Source organism: Taeniopygia guttata, chromosome 3 (genome assembly GCF_048771995.1).
Source record: "Taeniopygia guttata chromosome 3, bTaeGut7.mat, whole genome shotgun sequence".
Classification (NCBI taxonomy): domain Eukaryota; kingdom Metazoa; phylum Chordata; class Aves; order Passeriformes; family Estrildidae; genus Taeniopygia; species Taeniopygia guttata.
This window is the reverse complement of record NC_133027.1, coordinates 114,048,691-114,068,614: the sequence shown is the minus strand read 5'-3', so window position 1 is coordinate 114,068,614 and position 19,924 is coordinate 114,048,691. Positions and strand designations below refer to the sequence as shown.

Genomic DNA, 19,924 nt, shown 5'->3' with positions numbered 1-19,924 from the left:
CCTAAAGCCTCAGAGAATGTTTATTATCACTATTGTGTAAAGCACCAGTGATGTGCTTGAGTTTAAACCAGAAAAGAGCTTAAACCAGAAAAATGTATTGAAAGAGGAATGCTGTGAATGGGGAATGCTGCAACTTGGAAATCTCCCTGAAAAATCTCCCTTAAACATATTAAATGAAACACAGAGAGATTTAAAGTGATAGGATGGTTTCTGTTAATTTCTTAAAATTAAAGTGTCTCTAAAAATCATCTCAGGAAACACAGACTGCAAACTGTTAGGGTGGCAATAGGGAGATTTCTGGAAGATATGGGAAGGAATAAAATAGACACAGGAATGTTGCTCTCAGAACCTGGGCATACAGAAGTCATGGTAAAAAATAAGGTCTGAAATGTTAGTAGGATGAAGTTTCATAATAACTGGCACAGGGCTGGGAAAGCTTACAAAGAACAGCCTCACATTTTAGCTCCCAGAGTAAATTTTTCTGTGTGATTTGGCATAGCTGCAGGGGGAATGGAGAACTGCAGGTGTAGATCAGGCAGAGGACAGAGATGAGTCAAAGATGACCACAAGAGGAGAGAGGTCAATCAAAAAGAAGTAAAGAAGGCAGAGCTGGAGGTAATTTAAACTTAATTCTACAATGACTAATGACAGAAATAAGAAAAGAAAAGCTGTCTCAGCTACCTTTTCTCATCACTTTCAATAGGTAGAAAATCCCAAGGGAAAATAATCTCACTTAAATTAATATTAGTTATCAAAGTAACTAAGTATCAAAGTAGTTCCAAGACATTAAAACATTTACATCTTCCCTAATTAAAGAGAGTAGGATGCTGTTTGTAAAAGTAGCTTATTCTTAAGTGTTACTTAGGGGTTTTCTCTACAGGGAAATAGTCTGCAATAGCTAATCCAGAACAACTATTCCACAGCTGATCCTTGAGTTCGTGCTCTTCTCCAACAGTCAGGGCTTTTTTAGTCCATATTAGAAGTGGGTAAAGATAAACTGAAAATAAAATTCCAAATACAGAAGCATCTATACAAGATGTTTGTCCAGAAAAGTTTTTATATTTTAAATTCAGGCTCTGGATCTTGCAGAGTATGGCCAGATAGCTTCATTTTAATATTTCTACCTAACAAAACAAACTGCATTCAAATATTCTTAAACAGATGAAACAAAAATTAAATAATTAAAATGAAAACATGTAAGCTAAGCAGGTGTCAGGAGGGGGGTCAGCTTGTAGCTTTGTCCTTACTCATAGCTTACATTCCCACCTGTAGATGGTGAGTTTTAACTTTTCCTTTGAGAAAAATATCAGTCCCTGATTTTACCAATACTCATATAACAAAAATTTAACCACCATCTGCACATAGTTAATATTTTATGAAAAACACTTGAAAGAGATGCAAATTTCCTATCTGTTAACATTGCAGACAACATAAAATAATTGCATCAGACATACATGCAACAGTTACAATTGCTAATTCATATTAGAGTTTTCTAGTGGAACTCTGACACTTCTATTTTCAGTTTCAGCAGCACCAAAGCTATTTCATAGTAAAGACCTAATTTCCTGGCTACATTTCTCAGGCTGACAGTTTTGATGTGAAAACAGTAAACACAGTAAATAAGGTGCTTTTCTGTTAAATAACCAACCTTTGTTTTTACTATTAGAATGGCTGAGCTTCCTGTCTTATGTTTAAATCATACCTGTCCTTTATATCTACTCGAATATGCATTTAAGTTGAATAGCTCTTTCTTTAGCAAATTCTAAAAAATCATGTAACAAGACAGTTCATCACTTTACCTCCAATTTGCCATGTGCACAGCCTAACAGCAATAGGTTGGCTCTGTCCCTCTGACAGGAAATGGGAGACCAAGGCCATGCTCCATCACTGGTTGCTGACCACCAGCAAATGACCAGATCTTGCACAGAGTTTATTGCCAGGTGACGTTTCATCCTTCTACCTTCTGGTCCAAGTATATCAACATAAGAAATCTGAGGGAAGAAAAGAATGCAGGAAATATTGGAGGTGTAAAAGAGCATGGTAGGAGCAAATGGGAGCATTTACTTTGGATGTGTGAGAAAGAATGTATATATACACAGAGCCCTGCATACATATATCTTCATAGAGGCTGTCTGTAAACGTGAAAAATATCTCCTCAGACAGAAAGACATGCTCACTCTTTTATCTGTGGGGAGGGGATTGGGATGGAAAGGAATATGAGTTAAGAAGGAATTTACTGCAATGACTCCAATCAATACCAAAATGTACAGTCATGGTTGCTTGACAGCATCGACCTCCACACAGGATTTAAGCTTAGCCATATTAAATGACAAGTTCTGCAAAGCTGACCACGGAGCTAAGGCTAGTGTTAAGACATAATCAAATATTAAATATATTCTACAGCATTTGAGCAAACATATATCTTTCTTCTTCCTTCCCAAATTAAGGAATGGAAACACAAACATCCTCTTTGCAAAAGAACATATACTTTTCTGCATAATGTGGATGAGCTACAGCATCATGCGTAAAGTTTATGCAGCTCTTGAGAATTGTGCCTCTTTCTCAGGAAGGATTTGTGGAATTTATTATTCAAACTCTGTTATTTGGAGCATGGTTATTGGAAAACATGAGCAGTGCACCATCTGGGTGACACATGCCAAGGAAATATAGATTGCACCGCATTTCTGCTTAAGGAATTAATGGAAGGTTGATAGCTAGGGGAAAAAAAAACTATCTTGCCATTGCTGGTCAGCAATAATCGAACCACTTTCTGGGGATTAAGCGCATGGCTAAGCCTACTGGACCAGACACTAGCAAAGGGCAGGGGGTCTTCTTATCAGAGAAATGCTTCTGGAGCCAGTCTCACTACATGACAGATTGCTTTCATATTCCTGTCTGCAAGGCAACAAAGGCTGGCAGTAATGCGATAATGCCAGAGTGCAATGGGTGTTAAGAACCCGTTGCATTTATGTATTGTATTTAGTAAATAATCAGGCTCATCCAAATTGTGATCTCAGCTCTCAACCAAGGCCATTAAAATCAAGGTTAATGCTTTAATAATCCTTTGCTATTTTTTATATGGTCAAAAAGAACCCTTTTCTATTTGCATGGCCATAATATTATTGACCTCTTCATCCCATGAATACACATAAAAAGGAACTGGAATCAAAGTAATTACCAATGTTGTTCTCTCATGGTAAACATTTAACTCCTTGTTCTGTCTCCTTCAGTAAATTGAAATGGATTAAAAAATATAGACAGGAAAAACCTGAAAAAGGTCAATATTTTTAGAATACCCCTTGTTTTACTTGCCAAAATATTTTCGCGGGTAAAGATAAAACATACACAACAGTTAGGAGGTAGCTGCTACTTGAATTAGAATAGCTAATTTGGTGACAACACATTGATTAGGCTGGAAAAGCACAAATACTTTCACAAGTATCAATTAGTCCTGTATTGTAGTGTTAACTGTTTGTAACAATTGCACATGTCATAACAGCCACAAATCTTTGTCAATGTTTATGTCTTGCATTAGACTTGTCACTCTCAATATAGAATCATGTCACTGAGAAAAGGTAAATAATAATAGTTGGTTTTTCTATTTTGCTGGTCTTCAAGACTGTAGTGATTCATATAGTAAGTCTTTATTGTTTCAAAGTGCAAATAAAATTCAAGGTGGTATCAATTAGAAAGGCAGAGCATAGGGAGATTAATTCATTCATTTAGGTATGCATTGCATAAAAAACTCAACTTTTGGAAAAATATCAAGCTGTGAAGAGGAAAGCATGGTTGACTTGTTCTTATTATTGACAGAACTCTAGCAGTCCAGCACTGCTGCCAATTTTGCCCACCATGAGCCTGGACATTGAACAATGTGAGGTTGCTTATCACTACAATGATAAAATAACAGAAATTTAATTATATCATTACAAACACTTTCCTCATTTTAGAAATGGGACTGAAAACCCAAATACTACATTTCTCAAGACTGTGCCAAAAGTCAGAGGCAGAAATGAAGGTTACAATCAAATCTCCTGAATCTTGGCTCTGGATTTTAATCCTGTGTTAGTTCTATACCAGCGCACGCCACCTTTTTCATTCAATTTCTCTTGAACAAAACACCAACTCTAAAAAACCCTTTTTTTCTCCTAAACCCACAACATTTGGTATTGTTACATATTGTTACATACGATTACAAGTTTGCACAGTTGCAATTGAGGACCAACTTATTTTTCTACTGGGAGTGACACTAGTGCTATGTCTGTGATCTTCCAGCTTTTGAAGTTTGACCAAAATCAGCCATGAAGAACAGTAAATCAATGCAGAGAGCTGACACAATATTATTGCAGAAGTGAGTAATACTTTCTGCAGTCTCACACTGGTGCAATTCTGAAGATAATAAAAATTATATTTAGCTGCCTAGCTAGCAAGCCTCACACAAAAGAACATTCAATTAAAAAATGCAAATGCCTTTTTTTTTTTTTGGCTGGTGGAGAAATGTTCCATAGTGATTCCCAATGATTTCAAGAGAAAGCAAAGTTAAATGTTGAGCATGGAGGTGTTTTGAGAAGCTCAGCTGTGTCAGCAAAGAACTGAACTTAACAACCCTATTAAGGAGTGCTGCAGATACTTCTGGTTTTTCTAAACATTAAATCAGGAGCTGTGGCCCTCACACTTCAATGACAAAGGCAGTTCACCACAGCTCCTTCGTTAAACTTTAGTGCTATTAAGAAAAAAGCCCCACCACGCACCAGGCTGGCTCCCAAAGCACAGCCTCAGTGAAAGCCACAGGCCAGGCACAAGGCACAGCATTTTAAAGTAAAGTATGTATCAGCTCAGTTCCCAGTGAACAGTGAACTGTCTCAAATCCACGTTATAGAGGTTGGATCAATCTTGCAAACACAAGCCATTGCTGAAAAGAGGCCCTGAACTGAAACAGCCTGGAAAATGTATTAGATATTAATCCTAGCAGAAAGTATTTCTACCAAGCAAGTTAAAACACATTACGGCAAAACTTAAATTAAACATATCCTTAAAGAACTTGCCTTGCAGATGCAAGCTCCCTTATGTGAGGAAGTAAATTACTGAGGGGTTGTCAAGGGGAAAATATTTGCTAGCAAAAGATTGTTTTCTTTAATGTTTATCCAGTCTGAAATAAATACAAACTCTCTCTTCTGCTCACATCTTTCTACGTTTCTTGGGAAAAGGCTTGACCCTTCTTCATTCTTGCAGTGAATTGGATGTAGCCCCTTCCCTACTTCAACTGTACAAAGTTAATTGCCTTGGCTGATTATTTTTTCATATTGCTGTAGCACCAAGCACTTCCACCTAAGGAAGTGGTGCCCTGATGCCAGAGTGCTTATGGTTGAAATAATTTATATTTACCCAGCCCAATCCACCCACACCACAGTGAAATTCATCTTGAGATGGGCTGGTTTCCACTGGCCTCGGGACTGGGGAGTTTGAAGCTCAGCTCAGCTCAGCTCTCTCTAGGCTACCTTTCCACTGCTGTCACTGTAGTGAAGACACACCCCCAAAAAAGGGCTGCAGAAAAGGAGTATTTCAGTCTTCACTGTGTAACTAGTAAATTGAGACACTGAGGCACCAAGTCACTTGCATAAGGTCACACACGTAGCTGGCCAGTGGTGAGAAACTCAGCTTCTGTACCTTGATTCCTGAATTCTAAAAGCAGCTCTCCCGACAACACCATTGCTGTAACCAGTGGGGAAAGAAGGATTTCTGCAAAGAATTACAAAGGTCTTGGACCTCAGACAGATGACTGGATTATCAGAGCTTCATGTGTTTGTGTCTATCAGCTGAGCCACAGTAAGTGACCGTGTGTGTTTTCAGCCCACAACACACAAGAGGTAAAACACATTAACTGAAATCTTTTACACTGAGGTTTGCCATTACAGACTGTGCTTCATGCTTGTTAGATGCCAAGAATGTGCCAAGGGTCACTTACAGCTGCTCAATGGACACAAGGTAATCCGTCAAGCAGGGCTAACTCAAATGTCTGAGACTGAAAATAAAGACAGTAGAAATCTGGATCCCTTGGAACAGTATTTTAACTCTTTAACTCAGAATGTCATTCTAATTTTTTTTTTTGACTTTTCAGTAGCTGCCTTTTTTAGAGTTTGAGCTGCTCTGGTCAATTATATAAAGGTTTGCAATTTATGTGGCTGTAAAATATCAGTGAACACCAGTGACACATGATGTATATATATATATATATATATATATATAAAACATTTGCAGTCACCATTGGCAGCTATACCTTGAAGTCCAAGCAAGAGAGTTTTTCCAGTTTTTTGTTTACATCGGGAGAATCCATTGTCTTTGTAAACTGAATAAAGCAGAGTTGGTTATGGTCCTCAAATGACAAGATGATGAAATTTTCTGTAAGAATAGCTGAAAAAAAAAAATTGTCAGCACTGTAATACCTGTCTCTAGGAACAAAACAAAGTAGTGAACACTCCACTGAGACACTGCAGAAAGCAATTTTTTTCAAGATAGTGTCTTAAATATTACACTGAAAGCCCTGTAACATCCTAAAACATAGCAGCGTGTCATCCTGCCACAACCTTCTTGGAAATGAGAAATAAAGCCTAAAGAATACCCTGATTACATGCACTTGAATAAATTATTTCATATCAAAATACCATTACATTTAAATATACATTTTATGCCCTTCCACATTAATTTCAATCTCAGTACTCAGCCTTCAGTATTTTTTTTTCCTTATGGTTGCATCCAGCAGTATTTTGGAAATGGACCTCACACAGCTTAGCTTGTGTTAAGGGCGATAAATGCAAATGAGTATTTGAGGTACAGCTGGTATTTTGACATTGCAAGGTTGCTGGTGCTGCTGCAGAAATGCAGGATAAGTCATGAATTCACAGCAAACTTCACACAGGGGTACCCAAACAACACAAATAATGGAGAAGGAACAGATTCCTGCAGAGTCTGGAAAAGCTCAGCGGAATCCACACATTGGTACTGTGAGGGGGCACGAGACCAAACGTGTTCCATAGAAAAGTGATTAACTAAGAAATGGAAATTACTGAGCAAATTGTATCCCACGAGAATTTCCCCCAAGAGTTACTCAGTTATTCAGCAGCACCCACACCTGGAGAGATGTCTCAGTATGAAATGAATCATTGGGGTCAGTAGTAGATCCCTGATGGTTTAAAATGAAGCTGCGCTCAGACTTTAAATTCAGAAACCTCTCCTAAAAGGAAAATGCCAATTAAAGTGGAACCAGACTTAGAAACAAGCAAACAAAACTCTGTGGAACAACTTCTTAAAAATGTAACAAAAAAAAAAAAAATCATTTATTACTAATATCCCAGATTCTTAAATCTAAACTTTATATATCCTTAAGTAGATTGACAGTTTAATCTTACATATAGTCATGGAAAACTGGCTACACAGCTTTGCTTTCCTTTAGTCTGATTTATAACCACTTGCATTTTCCAACAGTCATGCCCTGGCACAGCTCTGAAGTATCTGGTATGCAAATGCTAAAGGGTAGAGTTTAGAGCCAAATAATTGCCTTTGAAATGTAACGTTAACACTAGCTTTTTTGGAAAAACAAAAAAAAGGTGATAAAGCATCTGATAAGGTGATCCAGAAGCCATAACTGAGATCCTGCAAACACATGAAAATTGAAAACCACTGAATATGGTATCCTCAATATGTATGCACACAGTTAAAATGTTTTTATGTCCTACAGACACAGTTTGCATCAAAGACGAGCTGCAGCACACCTCTGATGCTGATGAAATTTTGGCTATAAGTAATAAGAATCAGGAGCACTTTCTTAGATGCAGGAGGATTATAAAAACAGCAGTAATTCTGCATTTTGTGCACACAATCTGACCTTTATTCCAAATGTTAAGAAGACATGCTACTTCAAATGAGAATTACAACATTTCATCAGTAATTCTGGCAGGTTATAGCCTTATTCATTTCTACACATACACAATTGTTGAAGTAGGAACCATTATTTTTATATAGAGTTCTTATGCTAAATGTAGAATTTTCTTGGCCAGCTTTATAATCACAACCATAATTTGAAGCCAGATTTGGAAAGATGTGCTGTTTCATTGAACTAAAATTAATTTCCTCTAGGACAACATTATCTCATGTTTCTCATGTAAGGACAGTTCAGTATAAAAATTTGTATTTTGAGCACTATTTGTGTGAGTAACAAAAGCATCTTTTATTGTTCATGAAAATAAAAACTGCATTGTAATGAAAGTTATTGAGTGGTTTGCTGTTACTGAACAGAGGCAGTTTGTTTCACAGACTTGGCTGTTAGCAAACATGGAGGTTTAAGAAAATCCTGAATATGTGAAAACAAGGACAAAACATTATATAATGTTATTTATATAATAAATACAGTTGTCCAAATGTAGTAAAATGTATTTCCTGCGTTATTGCTGTTTTAGTTGTAAGCTCATTTAGTTAGCAGCATTTTCTAAACAAGTATGTCTATGACATACTATGCCAAAGTAAGGCATGACCAACATTCTTTATTTTTTATTGGTTTTTTTTTAAGATGGAAGTATTCCAAATAATTCCCACAAACTACTTTAATTTAGGAATAACCTTAGATTCTATGCTTTCCTACTTTTTGTGACCTGAAAGTAGGAAATCCTCCCCTTAGAAGCAGAGTGCAAAAAAATCACAGATGGAATTAACAGTCTAGTAATTAAGGTGGAGAGTGAAAAAAAGAACACAAGAGATAGTAAATGTATTCTATTTTCTCTGTATAATTAGTTCATAAAAAATGAGGTCCAGGTTAATTTTTTTTAATAAATATTCTACAAACATAGTTATATTAATATCAATTTTCAAGACTAAACTACAATATATTGATAAGAAAAGATCAGTGTGCATTGATGTTTCGTAAAACCTAGGCCAATATTCAAGACATGCCTGGGTAGAGAGAAAATGAAATCATTAAAGATCAAACCCAAACTAAGCACATATTCTTCTAGAAGGATGTAATGTGGGTCTACTCTTACAGAATTTGGAAGGTAGTGCACATGTAATATGGCTCACACCAAAATTTGATACTCCTGCTTCTGCAGAAGCCAAGATACTGGTTGATTTCTCAATGTTATGAGTCATATAATAAAGCTGTGGAAAACAGGGACATTTTTGTAAGTTTTCTCCTGCATTAAATGAAAACTTAATTTTTAGCAGTCACTAGTTAACAACAATAGGGAGATTCTGGGTATCAAGAAACTAAATCAGAACACCTCCACATCACTAATGTTATCCTGCCTTTTTTAATAACAACTTTAACAATAACTATGCCGTGCAATTATTCAATTGGCTAATGTTTGGGTCTGTCCCATTCCCCCACTTGTGAATTAAATGTGACAAGTTCAAATGGCATGCTGGCAGTGATTACAGTGTGTAAGAAACGGGATTTTAGAAACCCATGCAGCATTTGACAAGCCCGAAAACTTTGATGTTAAATATTGTTCTTAAAGTGCTCTTAGTCCTGAGGGTTGTAACTATAGCATTACATGCAATTACTTGTTGTGTTTGCAAGTCCCCAGTGGCAATAATTAGTCTACCTGTTGACATAGTGTTTCTCTACTCTATTGTTAATGCAGGCAATTGATTAGCACATGGGTGTAATTACCATCACTGATGGTGTCGGAGATGAGCTTCCCCACCAGGGTCCTGTCAATCACCACCTTCTCCAGCTGTGGCCCAGAAAGGCTTAGGGACACCAAAATACCTGAGTGAAAGAGGAGCTGGATGCAAAGAGTGAGAAAACAAGACAGCAGAAATCATCAATAAAACGTTTCAAGGTGCATATTAGCAGCCGTCCATTACGTAGTAATCTAATTTTCAAAATTACAAAAATTAATTATCATTGATGTGAGGATGTCCTATAACGGCTTTGAAAGCTTTTTCAATGAAACAGAGAGATGTAACACAACACTGAATTATAAGGGTACAGGAACTATAATTGCTGAACACTTGAAGAAATAGCTACCTCCCCAAATGTTACATAAAATGTACTGAATTAATCTGTTAAAAACAGATCAAAAATCTGTTTTGAAAGAGGGCAGGAATTACACTGATCACTATATCATCCATAGACCTGATATTTTCTGTATAAAGTACAGCATAGCCTGCATGTAAAATATATATAAAGTAGGGTTTAATATAATTCTATGTTATTATCACAGATTAAAACCAGCACCTTTTTGCTGTTCTTGTTATTTCTGATCAGTCATATATTGTTTAAATAAATAATTGTGCCCTACCACAGATAGCTGTTAGCTCCCAATAAATTAATTCACTTGCTGACATAATGTTTTAGATGTCTCTTTTAGAAAGAAAGAATTTAAACGATTGGACAGGGTTATTTCACAGCTAATTGAATATTCATGGCTAATTAATTTAAATTAAATGATACATATAATCTTGAAGACTAAGTCACAGTATTTATCAGCTCCATCTTATGTAATATCTTCTATGAGAGAGAGAATGCTCAGTGGGAGGAGTTATGAAAAACATTTATTTTTTACATAATTAAACCATTAGTCATTTTCTGAATGCAAATACTACAGCAGAGGAATTCAGAAAATAAAGCCCATAAAAGAATTCTCTGTGGAAAGACCTCTGCAGACAAGTCTAGAGGCTCCACCAAAGGCCAGGAATCTGGGACTCCAGCTCTTACTTCTACCCAACAGTAGATTTTTAAAGAAATCCCTGTGCTTTTAAAAAACTTAACTACTAAAGAAACACTTGTTCTTGTAGGAGAATCTGGGAGAAAAATTCCCTGTTTGTTCTGTGCTGGAGCTGTGAAACAAACACAGTTGTGATATAATCTTTAGAATTTTCTTGCAGTGAAATTCACTGGATTGTATAATAAATAAAAAGCATGGGGGCCAGGAATGGAGTGATCTAATTGGGCATGTCCCTCATGCAATGCTCTGCTCCCAATAATTAAGTTATGGAAACTCTCATTTATACATATTTTGCTACATTACTGTACCTCTGTGCTCTCCAAAGAACAGAACAAGTGTATTTAAACAAATTATTTTCCTGCCCTAGCACCTTTAACCAACACATTTAAAAATAAATTCTAGTGATGTGTGAAGTAGAAACAAATAAAATAAAAACCCTGTGATGTGAAATGAATTTCTAAGAACAAATGATCAATTCCCATCCTGCCATAGTCTAACCATACATTTATTTGATATATATATATATATACAGAAAATGTTTCAATATTCCCTCTCATGACAGATGTCCTTTAAGGTTTTGTCCTAGTAAAAATGTTAGACACGCTTACACTCATGCAGCTTTTATTACAATCTTTCAAAACCTCAATTTGTCCTTATGTTGAAGTTAGATTAGATAAAATCACAATTTATTTCCAACTTGGTAACATGAAGTCCAGCAAGGTTTGACTACAGCTGGCTGTAACTGTCCAAAAAACCTGCTGGAAAAAGTGAGGGTTGAAACCCAGGAGCTACCAAACTCTGATGTAAGCAACAATGAAGTGAAATGACATAAATACTCTGGAAAGCTCAGTTCTAAATAACTGAATGGATTTCAGCCTGACAGAGGAGAGTAAAAACCCTCAATCTTTCAGTGTTATGTGCCAGCAAGAGGGATGGTGTAGTCAGGGTGTAAATTCACTTTATTTAATAATTATGTATTAATTTTCTGGTAATGGCATAAATCACACCTGTTACAGAGCTAGAATAGAAATCAATGAGAACCTCTCCAGTGTTTCATGACAAGACATTTATATAAATATGAAATGTTGTGCTAATGGGTGTACTTTGCTTTACATCTATGAAACTAGTTAGCCATTAAACCCATGTTATGGATTTCAGTACTGTACAGATCTCTGTGCTATCACTATGGCATGACAGAATCACAGAGTAGATAAATGCAGTATCATTTCCATTTCTTCTGTTGTTTCTCCCATTGTGCTCCCTCCTCCTTTCATTTTACAGCTAAACATCCTTTCCCATTACTCCCCTCAGAACTCTGAGATATTTGGGAAATCTTAAATTGTATTTTCACAAATTTTTGTTATAATAACTTAGTGTAGTTGGTTCACAGGTTTAAGTTCATTCTTCTAGGAACTTTCAGAGTCTAAATTTAAAAGGTTAATCAGAGACTTTACACACTATATTGCTGTGCAAGGTTAGTATTTCATCCATCTCCCTTTAAAAATGCTTTGGATTAGAACAAAGTTTTTTTTTTTAAAATTAGTCCTTTGAGTTTACCATGAAGTACAAGCAGGCATTTAAAGAAAACAGGGCACCACCCCTGGAGGTATTAAAGATGTGAAGATGTAGAACTTCAGAGCAGGTTTTAGTGATGAACTTTGGAGCATTAGGTTAACAGCTGGACCCACTCTTAAGGGTCTTCTCAACCCTAAATTATTCCATTATTCTGTGCTATCTTTCATCAAAAACATTCCATAAAAGAGAAAATATCTATGTGCTCAAATTGCAACCACTATTTCAATGTGCTACATTCTGTGTAGCCTGTGCAAAGTCTGCTCCATAATAAGAAGATTTAGGTGCTTAACACTTAAGCTTGCCTAGTTAAGCTTATATTTTGGTGGATGGGAACAGTCCAGTCAGAAGCACAAATGAATATAAAGCAAATAGGGAAGATTGCAAACTTGGCTTGAACATGGATACACATGTCCAGCTCCAAAGGGAACAGCCCATAAATGCTAAGGAATAAAAGCCAATGTAAGAGGCATTATTTACACAAGGCACTACATCATTCCATCTAACAGATATTAAATTACGGAAAGAAATCCACAATGATGAAACACATCATAAATTTTTCAGATTGAAGTACTGTGATGGAAAATATAAAATCAGAAGAGCTATCTCCAAAGCTTAAACAGTCACAAGTGTTCCTAAACAAAATATGAAAGCATGACTGCATACCTATTGGAAGAATAAGGCAGAGAAATTCGTATTTGAATGTAGTCTGAGTAAAATGTTTGGGCACCTGGTAATTCTACATACTGGGAAGGAAGGGCCACTTAATTTCTCTTTTACAGAGGAATTGAATGTGAAGACTTTTATAGAAAGGATTATGTATTTTATATGCCAAAAATTGCTCTCCACTGAGCAAGAAAGGCATAAGCAGCAGAGGATACTCAGGGGAGGACTTAGCCCTTCCCTTCTCCAATAGCAAAGTGCTCTAATATGTATTTGAGATAGTTTTTATTAAGCATAGGACTTAAGTACAGGTTCATGACTTATGGACTTTAGTACAACTTAAGCATCTATTTAAGTATATCCCTTTATCCTCACAAGCCTGAGCTCTTGACTCCTCATTCATGCAGCTCAGCTGCTTATCAGCTCTTCTACCTAAAAAGATACCTGTGGAGCAAAGCCAGGATTTGCTTCTATCTGATTAAAATTGGAAGAGAAGGAAAATATGCCTGTAAAAAATATTGCTGCAAACTGTTTTCCCTTAGAGAGCCCAACTGACAAAGGAATATGCAAAAGGAGAAGAGAATTGCAAAGCACTTCTTGTTCAAGCAGGTTCCCAGGGTTTTTCCCCACCTCTTCATTCCAGATTGCTTTCTTAGCCACCCCACCATAATTACTGTGTTGCATTGCCTTATTACAGATGAAGTTATTGTTGTTACACGTTTCTGTTTCACAATAATCAATGCATTTGTACTTCCAGCTCCAACTATCTAAAACCACACAACACATTAATGGTTGTGATCAAAAGAATTTAATATGAGGGCAGTGTTCCTCTCAGTAATTGGGGATGGGTGCTGGCTTCTCATGGATTCTAGACAGAATGTCTTGGATTTTATATCAAATGTGCCATGTCACCATGTGTCTTGCTAAATCAGTTTGCTAATTGGCATTGGAGCTGATAGAACAAGCAAGAAAACCTTGCTGTGGAGCTCAATTCAGAATCCAGTTCTAAGTATGTCGACGACAGCAACAGAAAAACTATTTATACATATATGTAAATTGCAACACAAATATAACTAAATGAAATCAAGACAATTTAGCAAAGTATACATAAATCTTATTCATTAGCAGGTAACAGATATGATTCATAGCTAGTGCTTGGCTTTTATACAACAAACTGTATAACAATGTTGGCATGTGCTTAATTCAACACAAAATGCAAATGTAATACTAAAAAAAAAAATTGGAAATCAAATGTTTCAGCTAGATCTCATTTATTTTTACTGCTTTATATTGTAAAACCAAACCTTAAGCAATGGCATCATTTCATAGGAAGATTTCATGACTTTGTGGCAAAACTTAAAAGCATTCCAAAGAATTAGAGAAGGAGACAAAGACAAGAAGCCGCCAGATCCGAGTTGAGTAAACTCCACAATACTGATAAAATTAATTCCTTAGGTTATTACTCCTTGGCAAGGAAAGCTGAGGAGTACAGTGGCATCTTATTGTAAAGACTTCTTGTCTTTTTCCTGTCATCCTTCTTTTATGGTCTATTTATTTTTCTTTGACATCAGCTAACTGAAGATTACAGGATTATTTCAGCAACTCAACACAGGTCATCAAAGTTGGGGATCAGAAGTACCACACAGAAATGGTGTGGGTTCACATCCTATTGGAACAGAGCTAAAGAGAAGACCTCAGGACTCAACTAAGCTCTTTTAAATACGAGAGCAAGCTCCTTGACAAAAATCCCTGCACTGTCTAGGTTATGTTTACATGAACTGGCACATCATCTATTTCAGAAGCTCTAAGAAGTGGTGGAATGCATAATTAGGACTGTAAAAATAAAGGTCATTGGAGTTTTTTCTGGCAATGGACAATGAAGCAAATATGAAATTTTTAATGCACTGATTGCGCACAAAAAGAAAAAAAAGTAATGGGATAAATTTTGATGCATAAAATTAAATACTAACAAAGGTAGAAAACCAGGCCAGCATTTTGGTCATTCTAGGCAAACTCATATAGAAAAGTCAACTTTGAGAAACACTCATGCAATGGACAAGACAATCTGCAGGCAAAACAATTGCATTTCTCACTGGGGCATATGCATGAAGCCTAACTGGCCATTTGCACATGAACAGTTAACATGACAGCACACTTATTTTTAGTGGATGCACATTTAAAATTACAGCCCCCAAGTTTTGCCTGTGGGCCACTTCTAAAATGGAAGTGCTGGAGGAAGAGTGAGGGATTAGGAATAGTGGTATATTGTATGTATATATATATATATATATATATATATAAATATAAATCTGAGGGAAATCACACTACTCTTTTAAAGCATAGCCTTGTTTTCATTGCATCACCTTTCAGTTTTCATTCCACTTGGCTTGCTCAAGGTACAGCAGCCACTGAGATTTTGGATGGCATTTTGTTGTTATAACACAAAGGGAACTACTCCTGGTTCTGCTACAGGTATGGCAGATTCAAATATAAATAACATTTAATAAAACATGGGAAAATGTGGCTGTTGATTGAACATTTTAATTACTATAAAGTTTATTTGACCTTGTATTGCTACAAAAAACAAAGGAAAAACAGATACTATAATTAAAACCATATGCTCAAATTCAGCCCCAAATATTGAAATTATGAAAATCAGGGTAATTTCCTACATGTTCTTCATGCTGTTTGTCTGACACATTGCTTTAACTTGCCAAAGTTAATGCAAATATGGACTCTTCCCACTAGTTCTGGTATCCATCCAAAAAAGGCTGTGAATACAGCAGTGTTGTGCCACAGATGACAGCATTGCATGGGAAGCACTCTCTGCTGAAACAGTTAATTAGTATTCTACTTAGAACTAAAAAATAAATATACAACATCTTCTCCAGAAGCTTCAGAACCTTTGCATCAAAGAGGGACAGTTCAATTATTGCAGCCAAAAGCTCAAAGACAGATGAGCAGCAGAAAAACAAACCATCTGACATCAAAATTGATAGAAGACAGCTTTTCTGTTCTAGACTCTTCCAAATGATTAATTTTTCTCTATTTTCATTTGTTGGAGGTCTTTTATTTTCAGGAAGACAGAAAGTGGAATAGCACAATTGTTTTGGCAAAACACTCTAACCCTTGTTGGAGATTTCAATAATCAGTCACTATTAAACAAAAACATTTTGTTTTGTGATTGAGAAAGCGAGAGCAGAATTTAAGGACAGAGAAATTACTATGATTTTTATCTATAACTTTCACTCTGGCTATTTTTATCTCTAACTTTAACTCTGGATATAGGTTATGTTATAACCAATACCATCACTTATACTCTGGCCTTAGAAACCATCTGAAAAAACCCCAAACACTCAATTTATTAAACTACCCCTTTGCATGGTTCAATACCTAATACACTAAGATCAAAACACCCATCTCTTTTCTTTCCCATTTTGTAGAAGAAATAAGTTAAATTGCATCTGTCTCATTCATATTGATGTAAGTCTGAAATAACTTAGAGGATGTGATGACAAAAATAAAGAAGAATTTTATAAGAACTGATGGTGAGCCTAAGGTGTTATATTGTGTAGGCAGGACAACACATCCTGGCAAAAAGTTAACTTTTCCAAAGTATGTACTGTACACACTGCATCTGGATGCTGATGAATGGGAGGGGAAGGAAAATGGTAAAGGGAGAATGGACAAGGAAAGCAAATGAAGAGACAGCAAACTGGGATGCAAATGAATGCACTCACAGCTAATTGACTTGGTGTTTCTTAACCAAATTCCTTTCCTCATCAGAACAATAATAACAGGAAAAAATGATTCCCTCAAATTAGCAATTAATATTTAAATCAGCTCTAGAAGATTAACATTCACAGATGTATATTATGTAATGTGTATATAATAAATGATATACATTTACTAGTAGTAAGATCTGATAGGCAAATGTAGCTTAGACAATCATACTTTTATTATTGATATGAAAAGACTACATACCATTTGGCATGTCAAGCATTTAAAAATTTTGCTATTCTTAAAGGCATTTCTGGAATTTTAGCAGTACAGTGTTTGGAAATTTAACAATCATTCTGCTGACACACATTTGGAACTACTTGAATAAGAAGAAAAAAATATGAGCCTGAAAAAGCATAAAAGTTAGAAGACAAAGTTCCTTTTTTGAAACAGTAATATTGACAAGTATTCGCCATACCAAAGCAGGTTCAAATGTGATGCATTTCCTCATGAAGGTTGTATAAACATCTAAAATTCACTACATATGTTTTTCAGAAGAAGCACATGGTTATGGAGCACTTCATGTCCAGCTCTCCTCCCTGCCCTGCTGTTCTTAGTGAGGATGTGAAAAAGGGTTCTTTGTGCACAAAATGTGGAACTCATACAGTCAGAGACACAACTATATGTGTGCCACATGTCACAGTCTCTTTTATTCCATAACTTGATTAATGATCTTGTTGGTTTGGAGTTATAACTTCCTTTCCATATTACACAAGCATAAAGATTTGTGACAGGTAAACAGATAATTAAGACACAAAAATAATATAATGCAGATTTCAGCCCTGTCTGTATATTTTAATACACAGCTGCTCCCTCAGCCTGCTATTTTGAGGTACAGGATGTTTTCAGTTTCCCCAAACAATAACAGTAATAATAACAATAATTAACAATAATAATAGTAATCATCATCACCATCATCATCTCACAGAATCAGGGCCTTTTAATGTAATTTCTTTGTGTTGATAAACCCTTTTTATTTGAAGCATGTTTTTCAGGGTAGAAATTTAAATAAATCCAATTTACTTAACAAGGGCCCACATATTAAAAAAAGTGATTTTCTGTGTTAACATTTTACCACTACTGCTCCCATCACTGAATGACTGTTCAGCACCACCAGCTGAACGCTGCAAGACCTTTTGATGACACTGTACCTGACAGGTATGTTTGTTCTTCCATCTGCTCAGCACACATGGACTGTTCTGCATTAAGTCCTAGAGCACAACAGAAAACAGAGAGTGGAGTTGGCAGCACACATTGTCACTATCAGTTAACAGACTTCTGATTTTCCAGTTTACAGAGGAAAAATGCCACACAAAGATGCAGCTGTTTCAGAAGAGCCCACCAGACAAAAGCACATTTATCATCACTGGGAGAGCTGGATCTTCATGAAAATTAAAGCTGCTGAAAGAGGTTTGAAAAGCAGATTAGATGTTGCTGTGCTTGAACCTTTCTGAAGCATACCTCCACCTCCTTGAGTGCATCTCGCAGTTTGTCTCCTCTCTTGCTTTTCAGGATCCAAGGGTAATCTCGAGCTGTCAAATGAAAGTGAGGGAAAAAAATAAACATGGTAGAGAAATGTGTATATGTAAGTGTCTGTATACATATACATGTGCATGTGTGTGCAAACATACATTTATTATGTCATTTAAAAAGAGTTCTGTGAGTTGAACTTCCTTTTGTTGTGTAAACACAAATCCAAGATTTCTAGGAAATGCCTTACACGTAAAACTTACCTACAGCTGGAAGGAAATGGCCATGGTTTCTATTGTCAAAGGATCTGTTTTTGGAAGGCTCAATCTTAGGAATAGTTGGTATGTTCTATCCACAAGGACCATGATTTCTCCATGGCAATTGTGTGCAAAACTTACCCAGCTGCCAGGCACTTACAGTGAAAAAGTATCTGCTGTTCAGTACATTAACTCAGTTTCAAGCATCCTAAAGAGATTCTATTCTTCTGAACTAATATTTCATTGCCTAATTTCAAAAAGCAGGCACTAACACGCCTGCAAAATACATATGCATGAATATATGCAGATACAGAAATACTAACAACAGGCAAATATGAATGCCATAACTTATGGAGTCTACTTATTTATAGGATGTTCTTGAAAATTTGGTCTGAACAGTCTACCAAGTCAAACAAAGAAAAAACTGCATAACTGCTGAAGTCCTTTAACAGATTTATTAATGTTCAGCACACTATTGTGAAACTTCTGGCCTAATACATTAATTCTAGCAACCAGGAGGCAAAGCTTCCTCTGGAGTTGCCAGTAATTGGCTTTTTTCATGGCTGAGACTCAGGCTCTAATAACTTGTGAAATTTCTTCATTTAAAAGTGAGCAGTTTTCTGTTCATAAGTGTACAATAAAACCATGAGAAACTAGAGCACATTGTTTATAATCTATTCCTATTTAAAGGAAACCTGATGAAAAGTTTTGAGCTCCAAGATGTCAGTTTGTACGCCAACTTCCAGACTGAATGACTTTGCAGTTGTGCTTAAACCTCCCTGCAAAAAGCAGCGTACAATAGAAGTGCTATACAGTGAAAAAAATGAAGGATTTCAAACATCAACAAAAGAGGACACCAGCATACAACTTCTCTTTGTGTTTCATTGGACTGAAGCCAGCATTGGTGGAACTGTTATGATAATATTAATTAGGCATGTAAGATCACATTTTCAATGGGTGCTTTCATAAATACAGGAATATTTATCCACCTATGCAAAATGGGAAATTGCCTGTACAGATACCAAACTATCTGTACAAATCAACAGCTGTGAACAAAGTTATCCAGTGCTCCTCTTTGCAAAATGTGCTGTGCAGGCTTTGTGCCAGGGGCACCCCTGCATTCCCAGGGACAAGTGCAGCAGCTTGAGCTCCTGCTGCCTGTCACAAGTGATGCCAACCTGGGAGGCTCTGCCCTGCCTGGAGCCCTCCCTCACCTTCCCAGGGCTGCAGGCACAATTCCATGGGAATTTTCATTTGGATAAGCTAACAGCATAGGCATGGCTTTGTGAAGTTGTCTAAAAAATCAATTAGATTTTTCAGAGTTGTCATGTAATAATGTTTAAACGTGAATGTACGCTCTGAGCAATGCAGGAGTTGTAAAACTTGAGCTAAAGAAAAGCTGGACTAATATAAAAATCTTTAACTGTCACAGTACTGCTGTGTGATAGCATGAGTTGAAAT

General features: G+C 36.3%; 1 protein-coding gene across 11 annotated transcripts in view; it reads right to left on the bottom strand.

Annotated features, from left to right (window-relative positions):
• The window catches only part of WDPCP (WD repeat containing planar cell polarity effector), a 144,827-nt gene that overhangs the window by 78,167 nt on the left and 46,736 nt on the right, over positions 1 to 19,924 (bottom strand). For 10 of the 11 annotated variants that reach the window (XM_072927664.1, XM_072927656.1, XM_072927659.1 and 7 more), the window contains 5 exons: positions 18,198 to 18,268; positions 17,888 to 17,947; positions 9,662 to 9,776; positions 6,278 to 6,411; positions 1,800 to 1,991 (listed from right to left, as the gene is read on the bottom strand). In XM_072927664.1, coding sequence (XP_072783765.1) covers positions 1,800 to 1,991; positions 6,278 to 6,411; positions 9,662 to 9,776; positions 17,888 to 17,947; positions 18,198 to 18,268 — 572 coding nt within the window. The remainder of the gene's footprint in view (positions 1 to 1,799; positions 1,992 to 6,277; positions 6,412 to 9,661; positions 9,777 to 17,887; positions 17,948 to 18,197; positions 18,269 to 19,924) is intronic. The other variant, XM_041715469.2, reaches the window with a different exon arrangement.